We start from the raw sequence: 19871 nt of genomic DNA, 5'->3' as shown, positions 1-19871 counted from the left end.
ACGAATTACTAGTTAACAATCTCTACAAATGGAAAGAATTCCAGCTTGAATCTGGATCAAGTAATTCAAGAAGAGGTTTAAACACATTTCAACCTCCTTTTTTTAATGAAGAAGTGGGTAATCTCCAGGTGGGGTCACTGACACCCAAGCCCTTATGGAGCCCACCGCACCCGCGCACCCGACGGAAATCAAACATGGGACAAAGGGGTCAGTGGTTACAAATTAATACAAGGATTTTCCTTAGTTTCTTTAAAAAGGCAATTATTTTAGTCCCACCCACATAAAGTTTGACCTTCATGTTGGATCCCTTTGGATTGGATCGAAATCTAATCTATCTGAATTCGAACCATAAATGCGTCCGTAAAGGCTGATACCGATATTGACAACATTGGTCAAGGGTAATGTTGTAAAAAGTGTTGAGGCCTAGCTTAGAGTTTCACAAAAAACTGAAACGAGGAGTAATCCTTGAGGCGTAAATCATAAGCCTTAATTTTTTTAAAAAAAACTTTAAAAACCTTTTTAAAATATCTATAAATATTAATAAATAAAAGAAATGCTTTATTAATGAAGCAACAACTAATAAAAATAGAAAATCTCAAATAAATACCGAAAAATATGAAATTAACATGAAAATTCATACTTTTCAATCCTTGCATTTTCAGCATAGCTAACATTAAAAAAACTTAAGAGATAAGTTTTTTTAACACCTATGGGGGGAGGGAGAGAGAGAGAGAGAGAGTTTTTTCCTCTCTTCTACTTTTTAGAGACGAAATGAAAGAGAGAGAGGGAGAGGCGAGAGACTAAGATACTCAAAATGCTGACAAAAAGAGGGAGAGAGTCAAGGGATGAGAGAGAAGTGATAAAGTCGAGAGACGGCAGAGAAGAGGAGAGTCGAGAGACGAGAGAAGAAAGAAAAAGAGGAGAGTCGAGAGACGAGAGAAGAAAGAAAAAGAGGAGAGTTGAGAGACAAGAAAAGAAAGAAGAAGAGAGAGAGAGGCCAGAGAAGAAGGAGGGGCAAGAGCCCGACCCTAATTAGGGTCGGGCTTGAACCTCAAATAATGGTCAAATGGGACCTTTGACCCTCATTTGACTTAAGCACGTGTTGATGTGTGCCTCACCCCAAGGTGTATGCCTCATAACCCATGAGGTGTGAGCCTTACCCCCTCGTACTTTTTGCATGCACTTCAAGGAACAAAGGGGCTTGCCTTGGGGCCAGGCACTACGCCTTTTGAGGCACATTTTTAATAACATTGATCAAGGACATGTCAGCTGGATCTAAATGTAAATGGGGGTGAACTAAGGTTGGATAAAGAAAATATCGATTAGCTAAAATTGAATCTGGATCTGACTAGCTTAAAATCCACTTTTACATGTATTCCCATGTAGATTTAGTCAGATTCTAATGCAAAACTCAATACCAAATCCGATTAGTTGGATTTGGATCCAGGTCATGAGATGCATGTCAGTATTGTTCGACCCATTGACAATACTAGTGTCGGGTGGAAGGTGGGGCCCACTGGTAGATGCAGTGGACGGCCGAGATGGCAATTGCGGACAGTGGTGATGCATTATCACCAGTGAATGGTGATGAGACTTATCACTGGATCTGCTGCCTCTACTAGGTGCTTGAAAGGGCGTAATGATCTTATTTAACCCCACACATCAAAATTACTTGTACGACCAGGTTAATATTTGGTCATGATTCTTTTCTTTTCTTTTTGTTGATGAAGAGCAACCATCACTGAGAACCGGGTCATTTAATGGACCCACCCTTACGAAACAAACCCTAACCCTAGTTGGGGTTACCGAACACCCAAGCCCAATATTTGGTCATGTCATTAGTATGTAATATCTAGTAAACATACAGTTTATTTCACGACAAAGTCATTGTGCCAGGTGCGGTTTCTTCCGGTTTCATATAAGAAAAAAACACAGTTTATTTAACCTTTTTTTTTTCAATGCTCTATAAATCAAGCCATACATAATATGATATAAAAATGATCCCTATATATATAGCACTTGTTTGGTGAGAAACGTTTTTTTTTTTTCTTGTTTTTGATACTTACATCAAGAAACCTCCTCTTTATCCTTGCAAAACTCTGTGGACTTAACGCTTGGATGCCCCCCCATTGTGTTTTCTTTTTTCTTGAAAGAAGCCATAAATGTTTTGAATTATGCATTCATCCACGCGATGAACCACATACCAAATACTATGGATCGGTTCTGGGACTCACAGGTATTTTTCAGAGCCATTGACGCCTTAGATCATGAACGGCATCTGAGGTTTGCAAAATGAACGGCTGAAAAAACAGTTCAAAATTTGTTTTTTGGATGCTAGATGAACGGCATCAGAGCGAGCACTGATGGATCACCGTCAGAGCTGGCTCATCGACTGACCTGGCAATGGCATGCACTTTTTTATATTGTATAAATTGCTAAGTCAACTGCAATTGCTAAGTCCAGAACGGAAACCATTATGAAGGGGGTTAGACAACTGGCAGTTTAGCTTGCAATTTTGCACAATAAAGTAACGTCCAGTGACGCCAGCTTCATTTCTAACACCTTAAGCAAACACACCCTCGTATGCTTGCTAAATGCGTTAACGGTAGGGGTGGTAAAATCTGACCCGACCCGCCAACCCATCAACCTGCTTCTTAGCCGGGTTAGGGTTTGGATTAAACGGGTTCGTGTCATAAACGGGTTGACCCACCTAACCCATTTATTAAACGTTCGTGTTAGGGGTATGCCAACCCGCCAACCCATTTGACCCGTTTAATAAATGGGTTAGGCGGGAGGTCAACCCGTTTATACGAACCCGTTTATATATATATATATATATATATATATATATATATATATATATATATATATATATATATATATATATAGAGAGAGAGAGAGAGAGAGAGAGAGAGAGAGACTGTCTGATAAAAAAAGTCCGATTCCCCACAAGTTAAGTTGAGCAAATGCACAATCCAACTAAATGTCAGATGCACTAAGATAAAAAAAATACATAGAAACACCTTAAAATTTTGATATACATCTAATAAATGTTTTGGGTGCCTATTAATTTTTGCACTAAAAACTGCCTTTTGAGAATCAAATTTGCACTAAAAACTCAAAGCAAAGTTTTAAATAGTTTCACCCTGACTGTCTTGCGAATTACACTTTTACACTTTGAGCTTAGAAAAGCCTCAAGACTTATATCTCACACGTAAAGAGTGCATTCAGACACCTATGGGATGCGAGGTGAAACTGAATTTCCATTAAAAATTAAAAATGTAACTTTAATTTTTATTTCAAATATATAGATTTAATTTCAAGTCTAAGTTCTTAAATTTGAAAACCAAAATTAAAATTAAAATTTAAGTTTTGATGTTAATTGAAATTAAAATTTGAATTTGAATTCAAGATGAAATATCAAGTGAAATGTTGGTTCGAGTATTGTTCTATGAAAAGCTGGTCAATCTGCCCAACACTTCTCTTGATTCAACATTGTTAGTGTCCATCCGTTCGGTATGATGACCTTTGCTCTACTTTGAAACCCCAAAGCTTTACAGTGCCCAACATTATTGGTTGAGAATTAAGTAGTCTAATTTTGAAGATAAATTTTAATTTGCATACTTAAATTCAAATTTAATTTCAAAAGATATATTTAAATTTAAATCTGATTTTAATATTAAAAATCAAATTAGAATAGTTCAAAGTTGAAAGTTAAAGTTGTGTCAAGGTAAAAAGGTCTAGCGTGTGATCCATCCACCTTACCCCTCAAATTGAGATCCAGACCCATATACAAACAAAGACCCGGACCACCTGGATGTAGTTTTCAATCAACCCATATACAATTTCGGTCGACCCTTCCACAACCAAACGGGTTCATCCCACTGTCATAGGGACATGCATGCTTTTTACTACCCGACCCGATCTGAGTATTATATATATATATATTTTTGATAAAAATAAAATTTTAAAATATTCAGGTCCGGGTATGGGTATGGGATACTGTTTTCGTGACCCGATAGAACACGAACCCGGTTAATACTTATATGGGCGGGTCCGGGTCAACCCTGATCGGACCGCTTGACAGCCTACCTCCGTCGACTCACACTCGATTATTTATTTATTTTCTGTTGCTTCAAAGCGGGCCATCGGCCGGTCAATTTTTCCGAATTTCAAACCTAACGGTCTCCTCCAAGTTCTCCTCTACGTTTTCTACCCTCTCTATTCTTTGTTCTTTTTTTCTCTTTCCTCGACCCTTTTTTCTAATCTTCTCTCGTTGCTTTATCACGGGAAATGTTTCCCCAATCGAATCATTGATCCTCTCTCTCTCTCTCTCTCTCTCTCTCTCTCTCTCTCTCTCGTATCCAATCCGGACTCAGGAATTTGGTCTGTGAGGCGAAACTATTAGCTTCTTCTTGATTGAATTTTAATTTGGCATTCCGATCAATCGAGGTAATTCTTTGTTTAAATCCTCAATCCAGTGGTAGGACTCATATTCATAGGATGTGGGTTGAGTTTTGTGGGTGGTGGCCACCGATGCCAACGCTTCTCCTTTATCCTCAATCCAATGTCGGGACTCCTAAATCGAGTCTTGTTCGAGATAATGGAATTCCCTTTTTGAATCTTTCTTTTTGTTCTACTCTGATTTTTATTTTTATTTTTCAGGAGGAGAAATCGTTTTTGAGATGGCGAGAAGCAGCAACAAGAATATTCAGGCAAAGCTGGTGGGTAGGTTTGGTTATTGTTTCTTTCATGATCCTTGATTTGGAAGTTTGCTTTCGGTCATTAGATCATGCAATTCCATGCCCGATTGTATAGACAGTGGGATAAGCAGGGACGTTGCAGTACTCAGCACAATTCAAATGTCCCAATTTATCCTATTTTTAGGATAAGCTGGAATATTACAAATTCATGATCTTGGTAGTACTTTTTTTTCCTGATAAGATCTTGGCAGTGGTGTTTTATCAGTTATTTCACCATGAATTATGGTGTCCCATCCAACTACTGGAAAAACTTCCATAGGAAAAAAACATAACAAATGCATCGCACTATATGTATATGAAAAAGATATTCTTCTTGTGGGAAAGTAACAGAGTAAGATCCCGTCATTCTCTGAAATCGTCAGACATCACACATGCCCTCATGGATGGGAGCAGTCAATCTTTTAGACAGCGATCTATTCACATGTTATTCATTCCCCTTTAGCACTGGATGGTTGGAACTTGATCGATATGCTGAATTCCCATCTACCCAAGGTGTGAATGATTATACTCAGATTAAAAGATGTGGCCAACGAGTTGGGCATATCATGCGATCGCTGTCTTAAATGAAAAAAACTGATAATTAACCAAAGACAATGAGATGGATTTAATTTATTATTGCTTTTCAAAATTGTTCTCCAATTGGCGTGATCAAATTATCAAATTATCCAGATAATGTAAAAACTACGTCTTTTCTGATTTAAAATCTGTTACTGTTTTAGCCCATGAAGACTCAGCTATTTGGTTAGGGGAGCAGCTTGTGGCATCCCAAGTATCGTTTGATTTTTTGTGTTCTCAAAACTATTGTTTGAAGGTGGTTTAATAATCATAACTTGATTGGGTGATGCATTCAGAAATATGTAAGGTTTAACAGGATATGTTATTAGTATTTTCCAGGTACTCCTAGGGGACATGGGAACTGGAAAAACGAGTCTGGTGCTGAGATTTGTGAAGGGACAGTTCTTCGATTACCAGGTACTTAATTTCTAATGCCAGGTTACTTTGTGGTTGCAAACATTTCATAATGAAGGATAATTGACTTAATGATAAGTTTCAGGAATCAACAATTGGAGCGGCTTTTTTCTCCCAAATACTCTCTTTAAATGAAGCCACTGTCAAGTTTGATATATGGGATACTGCTGGCCAAGAAAGATATCATAGCTTGGCACCCATGTATTATCGAGGGGCAGCTGCAGCTGTTGTTGTCTATGATATTACAAGCATGGTAAATTGCATATCCTTAATATCATGCATACTGTTGAAAAGATTTGTTTTGAAATTCACGATTGGCATGTCTTGGTCAATTTTCCTTTTTAACAGCAACCTTTTCAAAAGTGCTCATGAGCTTCTGAAGATAGCTAAGTTCAATTGTTAATATGCTTTTTGCAAGAGATATGAAGTGATAAAAGACTTGAAAGTTATGTTGTTCTTGATGAGAAATAGATTAATTTTTAGTTGGTCCAAACATGTAGCTACCATCGTGATATGGTCCTAGCATCGTATAGGTGTATATCGAGAACCTAGAACAGGGTGTGTGTGTGTGTGCTTCAACTTTCTGAAATATGATAATCTTATTTTGGTAGTGTTTTATAAATATCTTAAATCCTCAAAATTTTCTTATTTTTGTCATTTTAAATTTTTTTATTTTGAATTGATTTATTATTTTGGGCTTCTAGGCGACATGTGACACTTTTGACTACTAAGGTGTGGATGGAATATTAGGTTGCTACCCTGTGTATGTGTATAACTAATAACCTTATCTGGTTTTCCTTTTCTCCCAAAATCTCTCTCTCTCTCTCATTTCCAATTTGAACAGGCAACTGCAGTCTTCATTCTTTTCAATGCATGTTTTTCTATCATATGAATTCACATCTATTGAATGCCAAAAATAAATTATTTTAATCAGAAGAGAATTACTGTGAATGTGAAGAAGCCATCCTTATCAATGCATCCAACCCCGTTTCTTAAGGTCCATTTTAAATCTTCTGGATTTTTCTTTATCATAACAAAGCTTGAATTGTGATTTGAATATGAATAGCCCGTACTGCATCTCAGATGATTTTTAGAGTTCTACAACTGTGTTCAGGTGAAAAGTTTGTATCCCATTCAGGGTTCTTAAGCACAGTGACAACCTATAGAATTAAATCCATCTAATATTTCTTGCACTTGGTTATGCTTTAAGATCCATGATCCATCTATTCTACAAGCTCCTCATCCTTGATTGACTGATCTAAATTTATGAACTAAATTGTTGTTAAGAAAATTCAAAACCATTTAAGTAAACTGCAATCCGTTAGTGTACATTATTGTTTTATCTTCTGATGAAGCATAGATTTTCTATGAATCAACAAGAGTCACCTGTAGCTAGAAATTGATGATTAGGGCTGCACATGAATCATGAAAGATAACTGGATTTCTTTCCTTGACTGAACTAAAGATACACTGTAAAAGTATATCATCTAGGTTCCCAATCCAAGCAACTAAATTTCTATCCTCTAGATGGTAGAAAATGTTTCACCTGTTTCCCTAATAATAATAATAATAATAATATCAGTTTCATCCAAGGTCGTATGTATCGTATCGTAACCCGTATCATTCGGGCCCAAAATAAGACATGTATCATATCGTAAAAAATCATAAATTTTGAAGAAAAAGACTTAAAAAATCTTAAAAAAAATTGTAAAAAAAAAATAGCAAAAATTCTAAAAAATAATAACACAAAAAACAATGATGAAATGCATAAAATGCAACCACAAAATCACATGTGAAACATTTATGTCTCTATGAGATACATAAGACATCATCAATCATCAAATCACAAAATAGTAATATCTTTAATAAAAAGCATGTCACAAAGATTCATCAAAAAGCAAAAAAACCAAGTTTATGAATACTTAACAATTACAAATTACAATACATACCCAAATTTTTAAAAAGTATACCATCAATAATCATTATCATCATAATCTTATTCTTTTTCTTCATCTCCTTCTTGGACATTCAAATCATCTCCAATATACATGGGGTCTTCGTCATCTACGTCTTGAGCTCCCTCCATGTTTATTCATTGAATGCCCTCTTCATTTAGGAGGTCTGCTTCTTCTTAAACCTATTCATCCAATACATCGAAGTTCTCTAAACTGATGGGATGAAACTATTCTTTTGCCTCCTTGATGACAACTTTTGTATTTACCTAAAAGGATAACATAAAAATTTAAAATTAGTTGAATTTTATATGCATAAAAAAATTATTAAATAACGCATGAATATGACAAATAAACTTTATAATTTTAAAATTACCTTTGCCTCAGTCGTAGGTTGTAGCGAACGTACATGATGTCATTGAGCCTTTTGTGCTCTAATATGTTTCTTTGCTTTGTATGAATCTCCTCAAAAACACTCGAATTTCTTTCGCATCAACTTGCACTGCATGTTTAACTTATGATGCGAATAGTAAAAGCTCTTAGGTTTGAAACATCACTTTCAAACCTAGCAAAAACATAACCCATTTCTGCCTCACTCATATCTTTTTCTTGTCTTTTTTCTATCAAACTAGTAAGTAATTGTTGGCATTGCCATTTCACAGCATCCGACAGAGTCCTTGACGTTCATGCCACAACATTTAGATGTGTCTCAGCTAAATGATGCTTCAACCGAGAGATACCACCCAAAATAACAGTATGACAACAGTTGCACTCGATTTTCAACTAGTTTTCACTCATTATTCGAGTGCCCCATTGCCATGCCGGATCATTTGATGTCATTTCCCCCCAAAAAAACTCAATAAGAAGCAAATAATAGGGTTTTTTACCTTAACCCACTTCCTTGAATGAAAAAATGGTGGAAATGCACTTTTACTTGATGAAATCGCAAAAGCCCTTTCCCTTGCACACTGATCGGTCCCCAAATCGCTCTCATGAGTCCTAGGGTGCATAGATACCTATGTAATGGCCTTTACACAAATGAGGGAGTCAGCCCTCAAGAGTTATTTAAACCCCAAAAAATGAAAATTTACTTTTCGGCCGTTTTTAAGTGTGACACACCCGTATCAGATGATATAGGTTAGTATTGTACGGTGCATACGATACGTACTCGTATCGCGATATGAGTGTGTATCGTACCCTATCGTATCGTACAATAGGATATAGACTATAGACAACCTTGGTTTCATCTAGCAAAAGGACATTTTGGGTCTAGATGGATCACTATTCACTCTAGAACATATTGAGCCTATCCAATGAGCCGAGAACCACTCCTACTTCTCAAACTTCAGGCAAATCCACAAACTCATGCATCGACTTTTTACATAAACCAACTAAAGGTCTGCATAGAATGTTTCCAAAATAGAGGTGGTAGCTACAAAATTTGGATTAGATGTTCACAAGGTATATAAGCTGTACGTGTGTCTTCTTCATGGACTCATATGCCTGTTGGATCTATCTGTAATAAATTCAATCATCTGGGCATCAAACCATATTTTGATATCTTAGGAAGAAGTCACCTCTTGTAGATCCAAGTGAAAAATTGAGGCCTTCCTACTTGAGTATTCTGCTGATCTTTCATTACAGGGAGGAATGAAGAGGCTGAAAACATGGAGTTATCTAAGTCATTGAGTCACCAAATGAAGTTGAATACTGCCATGGATAATTTGGTTGTTCTCAAGGCAGATTCCTTAAAGCCTAGATCACCATTCTCCTTAAGAGAATTTCCACATTTACTAATGTAATGCAATGTCTTAGTATTGTGGTTAACCTGGTTACCCTGTCATCACCCTCAATAGCACTTCCCTGCCTCATAGCAATTAGAGAAGGCCTGATTCTGCCATTAGTGATGTAGTTGTCATATATTGCCACAAAATGCCAATTTATATGAGCTCACTGTTTTCCTATGTAGATGTTGTCTCATTGCATTAATGTGATGGGGGAGCATAATTTGGTCAGACAATTTATCCATGAAGAATGAACATGCAATGCAAAAACATTTGAACATTATATACAATATGCATAAATTTTTAGTACCATGCGAGTTATATTTTTTCACCTGTAACTCTTCCACAAGTTTCATCCTTTTATTATTTCCATGCTTGCTTCTTCATGTTGTCTAATAAAGATTATTAAACAAATTTTGATGGTTAATCTTTTCTTCTTACAGGACTCATTTGTTCGAGCTAAAAAATGGGTTCAAGAACTACAAAGACAAGGTGTTTCATATGAATCTTCATTTTTCAGAAGGAACCTATCTATCCAATTTGTCTATGCTAACCTAAATCAATGATCATATGGCATAACAATATTTTGATGTTTGCAATTGATGCACTGGCTTGATTAACCAGTTTGAAGTTTTTTGTTATTGATAGTAGATGAGTTGCTTCATTTGACCAACTGATATCTTTTCATGATACACATCCATCTGTCAATGAATTTGGAAAATAGCAATTTAACTATCCTAGTAATAAAAAATTCAAAATTTATTTGATAACTAAGAGTAAATGACACTAGTTGAATTTATCTACTGAAAAGATTTTCTAGTGTCCTTGTTTATGGAACCTTTACATTGATCAGCCCATTTCTTTCACAGTAATTACATTTAACTAATATCTATGTGAAAGATCATCGCAGATGAAATTTGTTTGCTTCCCAAAAATTTGAAGTTTGCTAGTCTTTTGAGAAATGTAACTCTTATTTTTCCATCCCCTATTGTCCTCTATTTTCTCTCTTCTTTTTCATTGTCTATCAAACTTCATGCATATGTCTTCTGGCAAAAGGAAGAGGGCAAGGGGGTTTTCTTCATGTTATGGGCCTTATGGCCCATTCTTATTAAACAAAGTGTTGGCTTCTTTTCCTCATATGGGAGAACAATGCATGGACTCAAACAACTTGGATCCTGGTTGTGTTTTCCATGTTATTGCTAGGTGACATGGTTTTGCTATTGTCTGCTCTTGCTTCATGCATTTGTATAGAGTTTTATAAGATGGCTATTTAATTGCTAGTCTATTACAAAATCACTGATTCTATGTATGGTCCAGAGTTGATTAATTTTACTTGACCAAATGCGTTTAGTATTGAGCATCAGGTGTTCATATGCATAGTGGGCTTAAGCTTATCATACTCTTAGTGGGGCATGAATCTTCATTTTTTTACATCATGTTTTGGTAATTGACACCTGTACCTTTTGTAGGTAATCCAAATTTAGTGATGGTATTAGTGGCAAATAAAGCAGACCTGGAGACAAAAAGAAATGTGACTAGTGAGGTATCACTAAAACCTATGCAGGCTTTTATTCTGTTTAGTTGTTCATCGCTGTTACCCAGCTGTTTCACCTGAACTTTTAAGATAGAGAAATTTTGTTCTGATAGCTACTTCATTTTGAATGATAGGGTTTTTTAATTTGTTCATGTTAGATAAATGAAGGTTTATTATCATACTCTATTTGTGATACATTCACAAAATAAATGGGATATAAATACAATGAATGCTGTCATAGATGAGCCTATGGCTAAAGAAGTCCCAACTCTCAGCCTTTGTGACATGGGCGCTTTTACCAGCCAGTGTTGTTTGCGCCTGACACTTGGTGACATGGATACCAAGCTTCAGTTCATTGACTGCTCTTTATAAATTTAGTTGTGGATCTAAACATGTTCCACAACAAGTTTAGCAACATTATCTATAACAACATATTCTAATAAAATATGTAACGGCATAAAAGTATATTCTGTGCATGTACAGTATATATTCAGAAGTGCCCAAAAGCACCCAGCGCCAGCATCCAGAATTAGCAGCGCCAACATGAGTATGCTCAGGCGTTTTAAAGTACCTATATTATGCAGTCACACATCTTCACACACAGGCACATGCACACACCGGTTCATAGTGAATGTTTCTGTAGCATGTGATAATTCCTTCTATATTTCTAATGTATGAGAAGACTAACGATTCATGCTGATGTGGGTGAGCTATTTCTTGATAAAACGGGATAATGCTTAGATTTTTGCATCTTTATCATCTCCAGATAATGGCAACTTGTAACTGTTGCAGGATGGTGAAGCATATGCTCAAGAAAATGGGATGTTTTTCATTGAAACGTCTGCAAAGACTGCACAGAACGTAAATGAGCTCTTTTATGAGATAGGTAAAAATCTCCCCATCGGTGTTCGAAATTTCTGGCAAAAATCTAGCTTTCATCACCTCTTTTTTTATTTTTTATTTTATTTTGTATTTTTTTTACTTCAGTTGGACCTTGGCTGGTGTCACAAGCTTAAACTTCGCCTTTGAAGTTAGCCTTGTGCCGACACGAGATCGCCCCGACCTCGTTCAGCTTCACAGCAACAGAAGTCTTTCTTTGACACAAGCCGACTGTAAACAATTACCCACACTTGTATTATTCACATAAAATACAATCACACTGGTCTGGCTTGCATCTCTTGCAATGCCCAGACATTACATCTTTATAGCTTTCAAGGGACATGCCAATCAACGCATCATTTGGGTCGCACCCTTCAGCGAACACAGGTGTCTTCACACCCCTTTGCCACCAACAGTCACTTGGGTCACACCTCTTGGCAAGTGCAGGCGCCTCCTCGCCGCATGCCACCAGTCATTCGAATGCCACGCCTCGTTTCGCATGCCGCCTTGTAATCCGCATTATGCACGCCGCGCCCGTCACACTGCGCATGCCGCCCGCCCGCGCATGCTGCACATGCTGCACATGCCGCGCATGCCGCATGCATGTCGCGTGCATGCCGCGTGCGCTGCACTCCGTTTAGTGAGGGTCTAACAGGCTTTCCCCACCAGATGAATCTGACGTCCTCGTCGGGTTCATCTTCTTTAAGAAGGCTTGGATCAAATCCTCAAATTGCCATAAAGTTGTGTCCTTCTCCCACGTTGCTTCCTCTATTAGCAGTCCTTTCCATTTGACTAGGAAGTAGGTCCTCTGGTTCTTCTTGCTTTGGCCCTCCACCCTTCGGTCCATGATGAACTCAGCTTGCTTCTGAAATTGTGTTCGTATGTTTGGTGGAGCACACCGTGGCACCATCCGCGAGGGTTCCTCCAAGTCTTCATGGTACTCATTGAGGAAACTAACGTTGAACACTGGATGTACCTTAATTCTTTTTGGAAGTTCCAACCTATAAGTTGAGCGTCCAATCCATTTTGTCACCTTAAAAGGTCTGTCACACCGAGGAATGAGTCCCTTATGCGTTGTCTTCCTTATGATCTTTTTCCATATCTGGGGAGTGAGTTTCAGCCATACTCTATCCCTAACTTGGAACTCAAGTGGTCGACGCTTCTCGTATGTCCACTTTTTCATCTGCCTCTTGGCCCTTTCCAAACAATCCTGTGCCTCTTCTATCCTCTCATGTCGTGTTCTTGCGAACCGGTATGCCGCAGGACAACGACCTTGGTCCTTCTGCTTCACTACCTCATGTGGAGTGAAGGGTTGTTGCCCCGTTGCCAACTCAAAGGGACTCTGACCCGTCGTCGAGGTCTGTTGCAGATTGTAGCAGAATTGCGCAATATCCAGCAAATCCACCAAGTTTTGCTGGTTGGCCAGCACGTAATGCCTGAGATATTCCTCCAACAAAGCATTAACGTGTTCCGTCTGACCATCTGTTTGTGGATGATTGCTTGTCGAGAGGTTGAGCGTAGAGCCCATCAACTCGAACAAGGTGGTCCAAAACTTTCCAGTGAATCGTACGTCACGATTACTCACAATGTTCAGCGACAATCCCCAATACTTCATAATCTGTTTTAAAAACAATTGTGCAGTAATCTCCGTTGTATATTCCTTTAGAGCAGGAATGAACGTTGCATACTTCGAAAACCTGTCCACCACGATCATAATCGATATAAACCCTTCCACCTTGGGCAATCCAGAGATGAAGTCCATCGATATGCTTTCCCATGGTCTGGTCGGCGTCGGTAGGGGCTCCAGCAACCCAGCAACTTTTTTCCTCTCCGTCTTGTCTTGCTGACATACAAGACAAGTTCTGACATATAAGTCAGTGTCTTCTTCCATCCGCGGCCAGTAGTAACTGGATGATAGGAGTGCCATCGTGCGCTCCTGTCCCGGATGCCCCGCCCATGGGGTATCATGTGCCTCCCTTAGTAACAGCTTCCGCAAGCCGCCACCGTTAGGCACATAGGGGTCGCCTTCCTTTAGCATAGAGAACACCATCCTCTATCCAAAATTGCCTTGTCACCCCCTCTTCCACTTGCTTCAACAAACGGATAGTGACTGGATCCTTTTGAGTTTCTTCCTTTAAACTCTGCAAGATATCTCCAGATACTTGCGTGATTGAAACAACAACCACCTCAGGTTCCTCCTTGCGGCTTAAGGCATCAGCAACCAAGTTTTCCTTTCCTGGCTTATACTGCAACTCAAAGTCAAACTCTGCCAAGAAGTCTTGCCACCTAGCCTGTTTAGGCGTCAACTTCTTTTGAGTCGCAAAGCAACTTGTAGCAACATCGTTTGTCCGAACTATGAACTTGGAGCCCAACAAGTAGTGCCTCCATGTTCGTAGGCAATGTACCACCGCCGTCATCTCCTTCTCATGAACAAAGTACCTTCTCTCTGTATCATTGAGTTTCCGACTTTCAAAGGCAACTGGGTGTCCCTCTTGAACCAGCACCCCTCCTATTGCAAAGTCTGATGCATCGGTATGGACTTCAAATGCCTTCTCAAAAACCGACAGACGAAGGATGGGTTCTGATGTTACCACCCTCTTCAATTTAGTGAATGCCTCCTGGCATTCAGCAGACCAATCCCAGGTCTTGTCTTTTCTGAGCAACTCAGTAAGCGCCACCGTCTTTTTAGAGTAACTCTTCACGAACTTACGATAGTAGTTCGTAAGGCCAAGAAACGACCGCAGCTTCGAGACCTTCTTTGGTTCTGGCCAGTCCATAATGGCCTGAATCTTCCGTGGATCCATCTTTATTGTGCCTTCTCCGATAATGTGCCCAAGGAAGTGAATTTTCTTCCTTGCAAACTCACATTTCTCTCGCTTGAGATAGAGTTCATTCTCCCGCAGTTTGGTCAAAACTATTTTCAAGTGCATCTTATGCTCCTCAAGAGATTGGCTATAAACCACAATATCATCAAGATACACTACTACGAACAAATCAAGGTACTTCCGAAAGACATTGTTCATTAGAGTGCAGAAAGTTGCAGGAGCATTTGTTAGCCCAAAGGGCATTACAAGGAACTCAAAAGACCCATACCGAGTCACACAGGTAGTCTTTGGTTCATCACCCTCAGCTATCCTGACTTGATAATATCCCGATCGCAGGTCCATCTTTGAGAAGTATCGTGCCTTCCCCAATCGATCAAACAGATCTTCAACGTTAGGCACCGGATACTTGTTTTTGATGGTTACCTTATTAAGAGCACAATAATCTACGCACATCCGAAGGGATCCATCTTGCTTCTTCTAGAACAACACAGGCGCCCCATATAGTGCCTTGCTTGGCCTTAAAAATCCAGAATCAAGCAATTGATTGAGTTGTCGTCGCAACTCAGCCAAATGTGGAGGAGGCATCTTGTAAGGCATCTGGGCTGGTGGAAGTGTCCCTGGAACCAAATCGATCAAGTGGTCGATATCTCGCTTTTTGGGAAGCTTCTTTGGCAACTCATCCGGCATCACATCTGCATAGTCCCGCAGAATATCATTCACTTCTCTCGATTGCTCTGCACCATTCGATCCGCCATCTTCTATCAAGGTTGCAACATAGGTAGGAAGCCCTTTTCGGATTCCATCCCTGAGTTGTAAAGCCGACACCAAGCTCACAACTAAATTTTCTTCCAAGCCCCGAACAAAACAAGGCACCCCCGTCCCTGTGATGAGGATGCTCTTTAGATGTGGCATAACAATGACCGCATTCTTTACCAAGAATTTCATCCCCAGTATAACCTGAAAGTCATCCAGTTGCATTGCCATCAGACTGCAACTGCCAACCCATTCCCCAACTTGCAGTTGGACATGGGCAATGCCACCAATCTGCAATGCTTAGGTGTTAACTGCCTTCACTCGACTTCCGTCCTTGGACAACGGCAAGCCGAACGCCTTCACCTCTTCTGCAGAAATGAAGTTATGGGTCGCCCCAGTATCGACCATAGCCTTTACTGGTTTTCCATTAATCTTTGCCTCCACATAGATTAACTCATTTCGCACAGTCTCCTTTCTCAACGTATTGAGAAGTTGGAGAGGATTCACACGGACTTGCTTTGTGGGTCCTTCCTCACCCACCAAAGCATTTAGCTTCTCTTTCTTTGGGCAATCCTGAGCAAAGTGAGGCCCTTCACAGATGTAGCAGCCAGAAGCTTTCTTCCCGCCTTTATCCGTCTTTTTAAAGCCTGCATCCTCTTTGGGCTTCTTTTCAATCTTGCCCTTACCTTTGCCATTTTCCTTTGACTTGCCCTTGACATCTTGATCATTCGAACCAGAAGATGCCAACTTGTAGTCAACGAGCGCATCAACCGCTGCTACTGCCGCCTGGAGATCTTTCACTCCCTATCTCCTCAACTCAGTCTGAGCCCAAGCCTGCAGCCCAGACATGAAGTTGAAGAGTTTGTCTTTCTCGGACATATTCTTGACATCAAGCATGAGCGAAGAGAATTGTTTGACGTATTCCCGAACAGAACCAACCTGCTTCAAGTTCCTCAAAGCATTCCTTGCCACCCACGCAATATTGCTAGGCAGAAACTGCTCTTTCATTTCCCGAACAAGGTCCTCCCATGAGGCAATAGTTGGACGTCCAGTTTTCCCAGACCGAGTGCGCCACCAAAGTTTAGCATCCTCAGTCAGGTACATGCTGGTCATAGCAACCTTCTCAGCGTCCGGTGTCTTGATATTCTTGAAGTAATGGTCCATATTCTACAAGAAGTTCTCCAACTCCTTGGCATTACGCACACCAGTAAATGCCTTAGGTTCTGGCACTTTGATCTTTCTCATCTCAGTGTCAGCCGAATTACTAAGTAGCGCCAATTTTAAAAGGCCTACCTCATCCCCCAGGGACTTGACATCGCTCTGAATCATGGTGATAAATGAAGGCTCCCCGTGAGACTTCTCGAATCTTTCCTCCCAAGATCTCATGCAGACATCAAATTCAGTAACTCGGGTCTCCAACAGCGTCAACTGAGTGCCCCATGCATCCAGTCGCTCCTCCAGGAGTCCTATCCTTTCCGCAGTCTTATCAGACATGATAGGCAAAACCTGACTCTGATACCACTTGTCACAAGCTTAAACTTCGCCTTTGAAGTTAGCCTTGTGCCGGCACGAGATCGCCCCGACCTCGTTCAGCCTCACAGCAACGAAAGTCTTTCTTTGACACAAGCCGAATGTAAACAATTACCCACACTTGTATTATTCACATAAAATACAATCACACTGGTCTGGCTTGCATCCCTTGCAATGCCTAGACATTACATCTTTATAGCTTTCAAAGGACATGCCAATCAACGCATCCTTTGGGTCGCACCCTTTAGCGAACACAGGTGTCTTCACACCCCTTTGCCACCAATAGTCACTTGGGTCACACCTCTTAGCAAGTGCAAGCGCCTCTTCGCCGCACACCACCAGTCATTCGAATGCCACGCCTCGTAATCTGCATTATGCACGCCGCGCCCGTCGCACTGCGCATGCCGCCCGCCCGCGCATGCTGCACATGCCGCGCGCATGCCGCACATGCCGCGCGCATGCCGCACATGCCGCGTGCGCTGCACTCCGTTTAGTGAGGGTCTAACAGCTGGAGTAAGTTTAATGTTTGGATGCATCATCTTAACCACTTCTTTGTCTATGCTTCTTCACAGCGAAGCGCCTCACAAAGGCCACAAAGGCTTCTCTCTTGAAACGGGGCGGGATGAAGCTGCACAATCAACCACAAGAAGGGAGGAGGAGACTGTTCTGTTGCTGAGTGATCCACCAATTATGTAATTTTGTGCATGGCTCTTATTAATAAGCCGAATCCTGTTCTGTTGCAGACGTGAAAGTGACATGGTTGCCACATTATTCTTTGTTCGGGTCCAGGTATGGGTGGGCTACTCAGCCAGTGTTCTTTGTAACGGATGGCGCATTTGGCTCCTTGATGGTTGAACACTTGATCTTGTATATAATCTATACCTTCATTTCTTGATGCGGTGTTTTCTGATTTGGTGAAATTGGTTCAGAAGCTCAGCATCCCAATTTCCAGTTTCATCCGGGAATTGATGGTGGAGATTGAATCAGGAAACTTAGTAAACTTGACCACCCACCTACTGATTATTTCACAAACGTTTAGCCAGATAGGGGTGGGTAGCGGGTCGGGTACCTGCCCCTGAATGGGCCAGCCACCGGATACCTGACGGTACCCATCCGGGAAGGGATGGGTTTGGGCTAACCTGGCTACGTGTGTTGCCTGAATCACAATAAGACCCATGCCTGACTCAGTCGGAATATACAGTAGGCTTGGTTTGGGACTGGGTTGAAAAAATAAAAGGTCTTGTCCCCGGCAAACTTGGGCATAAGTTCTATTGGTCTGACCTGACTGAAGGAGTGCCAGATATGACCTGAGGGTCGGGCCAGACTATCAGTGGATCGGGGTTGGAGCCTGATCTGTGTAATGAGTACCTGGTTGGGTTGGGCTGGCCCAATTTCCACCCCTGCAATAGGGATGTAAAAGGATCGGAATTGGGACAGATGTAGTCAATACCATATCTGACTAACTGGATATTGGTTAAATGGATTCAAATTCAGATTCAGATTTGGATGGTGAAAATCTCATACAAATTCTGTTTTTTTTTTTTTTGATGTAAACAGATTCAGATATCCATCCAATGCGAATATTCATGAGATTGAGTAGCAAAAAATCAAAACCATGCCTGCAACCGATTATAGTAGGACATGGTTTTGGCTTTCCAAATTCAACTAAATGGAGTTTGGATTTGGTTGGATATTAGATAAAATCCAATCCATTTACGTCCCTAACCTGCAACGAGAATCTAAGATTAATGATGATTAGCATGGTTCGTAGGCGTTTGAAAATGGTGTCGAGTCTAAGATCCAAGCCCCATCCATTCATCAAACCGTAGGTAATGGGAAAAAGAATCCAAGATAACAACTATGAAGGTTCCCTCTGGTGCCTTTCATCTGAAGGAATTGCAACGTTTCAAGCAGTCATAAAATCCAACCCCTTGAGAATTTAGCACACAGACTGGTAACGAGCTGAAAGCCTGACGAGTTCATGATGAGCCAAGCAAGCTCAACAGTCCCACCGGGCATCTCTTGCTCAGGCTTGGCTTTATTAAGACATAACGAGCTCATTAGCCCCAAGGGGGGTTGGCGCAGTGGGGTGGGGCCTTGGACACTAGAAGGTGGTCAAGGTTTGGTTCTCATGGGTGTCTCCTCTCTGTACAAGCTGACTCTCAGCGTAGGCCCTAGGGATGGGGTCCTAGCCTCGGAGTTTTGCCCTGTGGGTACGATGACTGTAGGTATGGCAGGCTGAGCCAGCACTACCAGGTAGGTGCAGTTTCTTAGGGTTATAAATCCGAAAAAAAAAAAAGACATAAGAAGCTGGTTAAACAGACTTGCGCTCTCCAGCCTAATTTACGAGCCCATAGGGTTACCCAAATCGAGTCATGAGCAACTCCCATGATTCAAGAAACATCGTCTCTTTGGTTTCCCATGACTTGTATAGAGAGCCTTGATTGTATCATTGTCCATACCAGAAATTTGATCCAACGAAGTGTAATACATGTAGCTGCTCTATTCTATTTAGTGACATGACAAAAATGTGGAATACACAGCTGAGACCAGCGAAACAAATGATGAAAAGAGGCTTATTATCAACAGAGCATTAAATTGTAGAAGAAACAATCTAATTCCCTACAAAGAACCTTACCCATTATTACCTTCCCTGATCAGAAGCTAACCGTGGAAACCGATCGATTGTGCATCGAATGACCCCTTAGCCATTGCTTGCCCTCCTCATGGCTGCAAATCGAACAGCCAGATCATCATAATCTGGGAGCTTAGGATGAACACGCAGTCCATTGACATTCCCCAAGTCTGGCTGCATCGAAGCTGCACGAGCAGGTCCTTTAACACAATTTTCTTCAGGCTTTGATTGCTCAGGAGGAAGTGAA

General features: G+C 40.5%; 1 protein-coding gene across 2 annotated transcripts; it reads left to right on the top strand.

The window, feature by feature from the left end:
* Positions 1-4291: 4291 nt before the first annotated feature.
* Positions 4292-17884, top strand: LOC149835283 (ras-related protein RHN1-like). 2 transcript variants are annotated; one of them, XM_090010485.1, is made up of 8 exons: positions 4292-4452; positions 4666-4724; positions 5658-5735; positions 5812-5985; positions 9912-9960; positions 10938-11011; positions 11795-11888; positions 17562-17884. In XM_090010485.1, exons 2-8 carry the CDS (start codon positions 4686-4688, stop codon positions 17663-17665), a joined length of 612 nt encoding a protein of 203 aa, XP_089866611.1. In that variant the 5' UTR covers positions 4292-4452; positions 4666-4685; the 3' UTR covers positions 17666-17884. The 2 variants fall into 2 exon arrangements, with proteins under 2 accessions (XP_089866611.1, XP_089866612.1); XM_090010486.1 differs by having other exon boundaries at positions 4295-4452; positions 5818-5985.
* The last annotated feature ends 1987 nt before the right edge of the window (positions 17885-19871 follow it).

The sequence above is a fragment of the Nuphar pumila genome, chromosome 6 (genome assembly GCF_984573655.1).
Source record: "Nuphar pumila chromosome 6, dmNupPumi1.hap1.1, whole genome shotgun sequence".
Lineage (NCBI taxonomy): Eukaryota > Viridiplantae > Streptophyta > Magnoliopsida > Nymphaeales > Nymphaeaceae > Nuphar > Nuphar pumila.
The sequence above is the reverse complement of the archived record's forward strand: the minus strand, read 5'-3'. Positions and strand labels throughout refer to the sequence as shown.

Excerpts from the sequence above, each read along its gene's own strand:
- LOC149835283 (XM_090010485.1), top strand. The coding sequence starts at position 4,686 with ATGGCGAGAAGCAGCAACAAGAATATTCAGGCAAAGCTG. Across the intron at positions 11,012-11,794 it reads AAAGAAATGTGACTAGTGAG|GATGGTGAAGCATATGCTCA; the intron begins GTATCACTAAAA and ends TAACTGTTGCAG. Across the intron at positions 11,889-17,561 it reads TGAGCTCTTTTATGAGATAG|CGAAGCGCCTCACAAAGGCC; the intron begins GTAAAAATCTCC and ends GCTTCTTCACAG.